The sequence below is a fragment of the Oryctolagus cuniculus genome, chromosome 1 (assembly GCF_964237555.1).
Source record: "Oryctolagus cuniculus chromosome 1, mOryCun1.1, whole genome shotgun sequence".
NCBI classification, from domain to species: Eukaryota; Metazoa; Chordata; class Mammalia; order Lagomorpha; family Leporidae; genus Oryctolagus; species Oryctolagus cuniculus.
Window position 1 is genome coordinate 58,851,995 of NC_091432.1, and position 9,334 is coordinate 58,861,328.

The 9,334-nt window shown below is 44.4% G+C and overlaps 1 protein-coding gene across 30 annotated transcripts in view; it reads right to left on the reverse strand.

The window, feature by feature from the left end:
* PPFIBP2 (PPFIA binding protein 2) overlaps positions 1-9,334 on the reverse strand; it is a 169,320-nt gene that overhangs the window by 65,555 nt on the left and 94,431 nt on the right. For 25 of the 30 annotated variants that reach the window (XM_070074030.1, XM_008265596.4, XM_070073931.1 and 22 more), the window contains 2 exons: positions 5,435-5,521; positions 574-687 (listed from right to left, as the gene is read on the reverse strand). In XM_070074030.1, coding sequence (XP_069930131.1) covers positions 574-687; positions 5,435-5,521 — 201 coding nt within the window. Of the gene's footprint in view, positions 1-573; positions 688-873; positions 1,090-5,434; positions 5,522-9,334 lie in introns of those variants that run through there. The other 5 variants (XM_070073995.1, XM_070074009.1, XM_070074032.1 and 2 more) reach the window with 3 other exon arrangements.

A 9,334-nucleotide genomic window follows, 5' to 3' on the forward strand; every position in this document is an offset into this window, starting at 1 on the left:
TTCTGGTGTGACTACAACTTTGTAAATTCTACGTACACATAACTAGCAAAATGAAACAAGTAGAGTGGTAGAGAAGCGGCTAAGTATTTTTTCATATTGCTAGCTACTAGATTATGTTAAAATAACATGTATATAATAATCTTTATCAAAGAAGACTACAGAGTGGAAAGAGGCAGAAGGAGACTGGGAATGTGGGCACCAAATAAGCTGACGAACTGACCGTAAACTGCACATGCCACCAGCTGTCAAAGCGTGGTTCCTGTGATAACACCAGGGTGCCAGCCCAACCGAGCCTCTCTCCACACCAAACCTGGAGAAAGTGCTGCCCGGGAACTGCCTAACCAGCTCAACAGGTTATTTGTCTCACGCCAGCCCTTCCCTGCCCTACCTGCTCTGCACTCAATGTTCAGACCTGGTTTCACCTGCTGTATAAACACTGCACACTGAGCCACCAGTCTCACCTCTAGCCAGGATGAGAAAGCAGGCAGCGCGAGCTGTAGCCTGGGTACAGAAAGGAACTTTAACACATGAGCTGCTTCAAACTCAACAGTCTTCAGCCCCACCTGCCCTTACCTGTTGAAGCATTTCTTCAGCAGCATTGAGTTTCACCTGATGTCCTTCCAGACACACTTCCAGGTCCCGAATCTTCTCTCCTTGGGCTTCCACTTGATCTGTGAGGACACTCACCTGTTCCAGGAAACAGAGCAATGGTGGAGGAGCAGGGACTCTGCATGGGGCAGGAAAGCCTCCCTCCTTCAGGTGAGCGGTGAAACCACAGCAGTGACTTGCACATGCCAGGAACAGCTTTGCTTTCCGGTGAGCAGCAGGTGAGGGACGCGGTCTGGGCGAAGGCAACTCCAGCTGGATTCTTACCTTACCAAGGAGTTCCAGCCACTGAATGATGAGATCACATGTCCTGCTCTTGACAGACTCAAGAGAAAGACAGCCAACAGCCACAAGAGCTGCCTCTGGGCTGGACTCCTGCTCCTTATTCCTCTTATAGGGCAGCCAGACCTCAAGGCATATCTCAGTTGGCTTGCCAGGGCTTCTGCCACCTCACGTGGCAATGCAATCCAATGACCTTACCTGTTTCATAAGAGTATGAGGACTGCTCACCTATCAGGCAAGTGTTTTGAAGCAATTAAGGAATGTGGGACGTAAAGGGCATGTAATAGCACTGTCAAAACTTGGCTCCTGAGAGGCTTTTGTGCTTCACAGGCCAAAACATGACTCTAAGTCATAAATACACAGAGGCCACATTGCACATACAGTGGCAGAAAGAAGTTCTCTTTCTGAAGAACCCTGAGGATCTGTACTGAAACATTTAAAAGACAAAAGTTTCAAAGTTATACTTCCCCCAGGATTCTTTTGTCCTTTTTAAGAGAAAAGTCAGGGGTGGGCCTTGTGTCACAGCAGGTTAAGCCACTGCTTGGGATGACCACATCCCATACTGTAGCACTAGTTCATGTCCCAGCATCTTCACTTCTGATCTAGCTTCCTGCTGATGTGCCTGAGAAAGCAATGCATGACAGCCCAAGAGCTTAAGACCCAGATGGAGTTCCAGGCTCCCGGCTTTGGCATGGCCTAGCCCTGCGTGTTGTGGGCATTTGGGGAATGAACCAGCAAATGGATCTGTCTGTCTAGCTCTCTGTATCTCTCTGTGTCACTCTGCCTTTCAAGTATATAGAAACAAACTTTTTTTTAAAAGAAATTAAAAGACAATTGATTTAAAAAGAGAGAGCTTAAAACAGAAAAATGAAGGAGAATGAGTGGTCTCCAAAAAGTAAATAAAACAATGGTTGGTAAACTGAGATCCCTCAAACCTTTTTGGTCAGAGTCACTGCTGTTCACATATGGACCACCCTAAATTATTTCTGAGTCTATAATGGAGTGATAGATGAAGCAGAAAAGATTCTATGTGAATTCATTTATGAGTGTTTGAATCAACTTCATAAATTTTAAAGCTCGTGTTAAAAAAGGAACTAAATTAACATTGGAACCTTAAGTTTTTCATTTTTATGTTCCCAAATCACAAATGAATTATTGAAGCATATTCCTGTAGTTGATGCACTATGTGCTAACTCTTCAATTTTAAATTAAAAAAATAAAATGGGCTCCTTCTGTCAACTTGTCACTTAAACATAACTTCCGTGAGTTTTTCGTATTTGTTTTTGTAATCCTTGTCATCCAACACTATCAGTGGTCCTGGCATTTTCAACTATTAATTCCACTTTCATTAGGGCAGGATCCTATAAGGTAGGCCCTGCTCCTTGGGATCCAGACTTTCTGTCTGGGAAGAATGTTTCATAAGGACCAGCACTTACAAGGTCTGCACTACACGTTGGGGACATGAGCTGGTGGCAGACAGGGAACAGCAGTATATGGTCTCCAGCATTCTATAGTTCCCAGTTCACGGGCCAGAGGGGCCTTGAGAACCTCAACACTGATCTCTGTGTTATGAATGGAGGGAGTAGAAAATTGAGACAAAATGTACACAGATGCAAGAATGTAACCTTCAGTCTATAAAAAATCATTTTTTGAGCCTCTACTGCTAAGCATAATTTCAGGCACTGGGAGAAACAGACAAGAGAAAAAAAAAAAGAGGGGGATATGAAATTTCTTGCCTTGAGAAGTCATAAAAGACTTTGCTTCCATTTTTAACTAATATTGGAAACCAAGTATTTTATTATGTGTGATTTGCCTTGTTCTTTCCCAAGTAGACCCAGGGAAACACTCTGGGCCAAGAGCTCCAATTAACTCAGCTTGGGAGAGAGGCTGAGAGAATTGAGCAAGAGTTTGCCCTGCTCCTGGTGGCCGGCCATTCTGGGATGGCAGTGATCACAGAGGAGCAGCCTTGAGAGTCTGTGCGCAGGCTCCTGGAGGGGCAGAAACCACTGGAGACAACCTCTGGATTTATTGCCAGGATTGTGTTAGAATTATTTAAATAGGGTTCATTCAGAATTTTACAGAATTCAGTATTTCACAAAACCATGACAATCAAAGAGAGTTTTATGACATGCGGCTTCTTTATTAAATTGTGATCCTCTCCAAATACGATCCTGACTTGAAAGTTGGCAATTTCATACTGTTTGCTGCAAAATCCTAACTTGGAAACCCTTTCATTAACAATGTCTTCAGGATCAAGTTTCAGATCACACATCCTTCAAAACACCTTGGGATATAATGTGCTCCCCCCCGAAAAAAGAGATATAATGTGCCCTAAAATCTGTGCCCTGCTACCTCTCTGAAGGCAGCTCCTGCCATATCTCTCCATAGGCTCCCTGTCACAATGGCCCCTTGCTATTCTTCCCACACACCAAACACCCTCCTGCCTCAGAGTGAGGGCAGGACTGACCACCTCCTCTGCCTGGAATGCACTTCTCCAACTACCTTGTGTGGCTCCTGCCCTGGCTTCCTCTTCCTGGCAGGGAGGTCTTCCCTGACTACACAATTTTTACAAAGCTTGATTTTTCTCCACCATATTTACCACTGCCTGAAGTACTATACATACTGGTTTGTTCAATATTCTCATACACACACACACACACACACACACTAGAATGGAAGTTCTACAAGCACAGGGACTGTTGTACTCATTGTGACATCACCAGCATCTAAAACCAGCACCTGACAAGTCATGGACATTCAATTACTTTATAATGAGCAAATCAATGAAGTGGGAAAAAAAACTAGGATGCAAAATTGTATATTTGGTATAAACTCAATTATTTAAAACAGAAGGAGGATAGAAAAAAAATACTGGACAAAGCCGGCGCCGTGGCTCACTAGGCTAATCCTCCGCCTTGCAGCGCCGGCACACCGGGTTCTAGTCCCGGTCGGGGTGCCGGATTCTGTCCCGGTTGCCCCTCTTCCAGGCCAGCTCTCTGCTGTGGCCAGGGAGTGCAGTGGAGGATGGCCCCAAGTGCTTGGGAGACCAAGAGAAGCACCTGGCTCCTGCCATCGGATCAGTGTGGTGCAGCGGCTGTAGCGCACCGGCCGCGGCAGCCAATGGAGGGTGAACCAACGGCAAAGGAAGACCTTTCTCTCTGTCTCTCTCTCTCACTGTCCACTCTGCCTGAAAAAAAAAAAATACTGGACAAATGGCCAACATGATAACTTGTTTCTTTAAATTCTCTTAGTATTTCCAAAGTTTCTAAAATAATTTATCACTCTCATGTTTTTAACATAAAATGAAAAATAAATAAATAAAATGAAACAAACACATTGCTAGCTACCTCACAATTCTGGTGTTCCAAGTCTACAGCCTGGGGAAGGTGTCAGCCTCACCTCCATTTCGCCAGTCTTATTCACTGCCCTTTAAGCTCTTTAAGGAGTTGGAATTAGGATATTAATATTTATATTACCCATATAGCTCATTAACATCTGATGGTGCACGAGACCTGAGTAAATGCTTCCTCAACTGACTTACGCATTTGAGAGCTAACACAGCAAAGAGCTCCTGCCTCAGTACTTCCTGTGAGGATGCCTAACTTTCTGTTCTATGGAGGAACACCGCTTTCAGAGGTAGAAAGGTTCCTTTGCCGGTCCTTCTCCGTGGAAGCTGTGGAGTTTCTCTCCTTCAAGCAAGAAAGCCATCAGGGCTTAGTTAGCTCCAGGGGATCTGGCATTCCAGTGATCAGTCTAGATAGGCTTCAGAGGATTTGGACTTGACTTCATTGGCAAGTCCCCAAGGGAACCCTTAGGCCCATATCACAGCCCTTTTCTATTGGTGACATGAGGATGTATCTAATCTCCCTTACAAGGCTCCTGGGCTCCTGGAGGAGGACATTGTTCATTCCTAGCAGACAGCAATCAGCCTGGCCACAGGACTTCCAGTGTGTAGAGGCAGGTGCATGGTAATGCATGACAAATAAATAAAGTCGTGATTCCCAAAGCCAATCCAGTGTTAAAAAGTGCCCCCAGTTACTTTCTTCTTTGTTTTAGGAAAAGTCTGCTTTGAAAACACATACTTTGGGAACAGGAAAATTGAGGAAAAACAAACAAACAAAAATCCTGTACTTCGCTCCCTCTTAGGGAAAGCAATAGAGTTGGAAATAAGAGAATAAAATGGGGGCTAGTGTTGTGGTATAGTGGCTAAAGGCACTGCCTGTGATACTGGCATCCTATACAGATGCTGGTTCATGTCCTGGCTGTTGCACTTCCAATCCAGCTCCCTGCTAATGACCTGGGAAAAGCAACTGAAAACAGCCCAAGTCTTTGGATGCCAGCCACCCATGAGAGACCAGGAAAAAGCTCCTAGCTCCTGGCTTCAGCCTGGACCAGTTCTGACCATTGTGATCATCTGGAGAGTGAACCAGCATATGGAAGACCTCCACTCCCCCTTAACTCTGACTTCAAATAAATAAATAAATAAATAAATCTTTGAATAGATATTAAAAAGAGAATAAAATGATTCTCACCAAAAATGACTTACCTGTAATATGAGGGACTCTTTATCTCCTTCTAGACGTGCCAAGCGTTCCTGGTAGGTTTCATTACTAGCAGCACTGTGGTGATTTACCTGGGAATAAAGGGAGGGAGGAAAGATGATACTTAAGAAGTTGGCTCTCTCTTACCAACTTCCAAATGGAGTATGCAATGTATGCAATTTGTGAGGACAGTTTCACTGATTATATGTGCAAAACCATCCACCATAACAGGAAACCACAAGATTTCAAAACTACTATAAGGAAGACCAGACCACATGCCATTGAAAGGTGTGTCCTGGAAATTGGCACAGCCACCTTTCAGATGACCTCATCCTTGGCCGGGAGGGTCTTGATGGAGCTTCAGACCCAGCAGTGTTTGACTTGACTGGACTTGCCAGGTCTGGCTTAGCTAGAGGTGCAGAACAGTAACAATGCGGGGGGGGGGGGGGGGGGTCTCCTTTTTGAGAAGACCAAAGAGCTGGTACCATTCACCAAGGAACCCCAAGGGAGCAACTGCGGAAGAGCAATCACTGTCTCCAAACTCTCATACCAGAGCTCTCTGTTCTCCAGAGTCAGGCAAATTTTGTAACATGAATGCCCATTATGAGCATCACCGTGAACATGGAGAAGGCATGATACTAAGTACAAGCCCCTTCATCTGCTCACAGATCCCTTCCTACCCCAATCCTATCCCAGACAGGGCTTGGGCAGCCAGGCTGGAAGACTATGTTGTTATGGAATGAGACCTGAGAGATGCAAGCTAAGATAAACACCTTGAGAAGAACCAAAATAACAGCCAGAGGAATCTCAAAATGTAAGCAGATGGCAAACACAGGAAATGGGAAGTAGCCAGAAAGTATAGAAAACAGGAAAGGGAGAGGGTGTGAGATGACAGAGGAGAGAATGCCCTGAACTAGAGATGGGAGCCATCACTTTCTAGGCACGGCTATCCTCACTGCAGGCCATGATGAAGGAAGAAGCTGATAGCTGGCCCCAGGAGTATCAGTGCTCCATTCCTCCAGGCTGAGTGGAAGGTTGAGACCAGAGGCCCACCGTAGGCCATCCAGAGAATGGGCAGACTGAAAAAGTAAGTAGATCTTATTGCTAAATGTGAAAGCAATTATCATGATAATGTGGGCTGGTCCAGCGAAACCAATGCTACAATAATTCATGAGGCAGGTGTCTACCAGCCCAGAATAAAGTCATGAATGTACAAAAGAACAAGTCAGAGAAGCCCAGAGATGACCCACCCTTGTCTTGAGCCCATTTTTCTTGTTTCAGCTTTGATCATGGGCGCTTCAACCTCCTACCATGATAGAAAGGATAATTCTTCCTATGTTCTATCCCTTCCTAATATACCACCCTAGATGAGGGCAGGTGACAGAGCTGTACCCAGCTCTAGAACAGAAATGGGAACTAAACTTCCTGCTTCCAAGCTTTGGGATTTCACTGTGAGAGAAGAACTCGTTATCTTTTGAAGACACGGTGAGAGGGCAAGTCCAGAGACCAAGTCCCAAAGCAGCTATGCCAGGTAGTCTGGACAGCACCGGGTCCCACAGCTATGCCACTGTCTGGTACTCCAGCCTCTCACAAGGCATTGTCCTGTTCATTATTGTGGGCACTATTTCATACCACAGACAAAGGGCCTACTTAAAGATCACAAGCCACTTCTTTGCTGATGATAGTTTATTGTTGTTACAGCAATGAATATTCTAGTTCTCACATAGTCAAATTCTCTGACTAGCATACGAGAAAGAAAATAATAATTTTTTTTTTTTTTTTTTTTTTGCCAGACAGAGTTAGACAGTGAGAGGGAGAGACAGAGAAAGAGTTATAGACAGTGAGAGAGAGACAGAGAAAAAGGTCTTCCTTCCGTTGGTTCACTCCCCTAATGGCCGCTACAGCCGGCGCTGTGCTGATCCGAAGCCAGGAGCGGGGTACTTCCTCCTGGTCTCCCATGCGGGTGCAGGGACCCAAACACTTGGGCCATCCTCCACTGCCTTCCCAGGCCACAGCAGAGAGCAGGACTGGAAGAGGGGCAACCAGGACTTTCAGGGTGCTGGCACCGCAGGTGGAGGATTAGCCAAGTGAGCCATGGCGCCGGCCGAAAATAATTCTTAATAGCAGATTCTTCTCTGCTAAAGATGGTGATTTTTAGTTGGTAGCGAGAATAGAAAATAACCCAGGCATTGAAGCTAAGCTCTACATGTCAGATCCCAGGGCCAGAGTCAACGTGTGCATGAGACTGCCCACCACTGGCAGTGCCATTTCTCCAGCAGGAAGTGAAGGAGCAAAGACCAAAGAGAAGATCCTTCCTCAAGACTCCAGAGAGCTACTCCATCCACCGTACCTTATTCATGAGGTGCAAAAAGCTTCTCACTGTAATCAAAGGTCTACCCATACCTAAAGTGGCAACTGTTTTTACTAGTTGACAAAAAATAAGGATAAGAAAGTAAGCAGGAATCCTAAGTTCAGTTAGTACACAAAATGTATGCCATAGAGCCCATAAAAAAAATCTGGATCTACTCTAGCAGCCAATGGGAAAAGAGAAGCATGATCAGTTAAAAGATGGAAAGATCAATACAGAAAATCAAACTGACTGCTTAGAAGAAGCATAACTATTCCTCAGCAAGGAAGAAACTTCTGTTTTCAACCACTTTGTGTAATGGGACAACAATATCCATGAGGACACCTTTGCAGCACAAAGACCACACATTTAAGACATTGGTTAGGATGCCTGTGTGTCCCACTGGAGTATCTGGGTTCAATTCCCAGTTGAATCTTCCAGTTTCCTGCGAATGCAAACCTTGGGTGGCAGCTGTATTGGTTCAAGTAATTGGATTTTTGACAGCCAGGCAAATGACCTGAATGGAACTCCCAGCTCCCAGCTTTGTTCTGGTCCAGCCCCAGTAATTGTGGATATTTCGGGAGTAAACCAGTGGATGGGATTTCTCTCTCTGTTCATCTGTTTCTCTTCTCTTTTCTCTACTCTTCTCTAATAAGTAAATAAGTAATAAGTAAATATTTTACAAAGAGTTAGGACACCAATGTTTTGATCTAATTTAAATGCTGGGTGGACATTTGGAACAGTGGTTAAGAAGCTATTTGGGATGCCCACAGTCCATAACAGAGTGCCTGAATGTGAGTCCTGGTTCTGCTCCAGATTCAAGCTTTCTGCTTAATGTGCACCCTGGGAGGCAGCAGATGATGGCTCATGTACTTGGGTCTCTGCTACCTACATGGGAGACCCAGAATGAGTCTGGACTCCTGTCTTTGGTCTGGAGCTGTTGCAGGCATCTGGAGAGTGAACCACCAGATGGAAGATTTCTCTACCTCTCAAATAAAATTTAAAAAAATTAAAAACAATACAAAGAGGTTGTTTTGCCAGAGGGTATGCATGCTTTCTTAATTCAAATTGTGGAATTACAATAGAAATCTTGGATCACTACTGAGTTTATACATCTGGGTTCCTGAGTAATCAGGTTTGGTGAGTCTCTGGCAAGTCTTGTCTACATTCTCTATGAGGTAAATCACTTGAAAGAGCAGTTGTCCAGCATGCCTTCAGATTTACAAAATCATGCCAGAATTCCATTGAGCAGAAGAAAGTCAAATCCAACTCTGAAGGTTGCTAATGCTAACTTTCTATTTCTGCCCGCAATGGAATGGACAGTGAATGTAAAGGTGAATTTGACCTTGTTAAGGATGCTTGTTGCACAAACAAATATAAATGAGAGTTGGTTTTTTTTTTTTTTTTTTTCTCACTGAAGGATGTAAGTCCTCAGCTAGAACCATCCAGTGGACTGATTTTGTAAACTTTATTACTGATTAAATCAAATACTTTCCTCTTCTGTTTGGCAGTTATTGCTACAAAGGTGACAGAGGGGAAGAATCAATGTTCTCTTTTA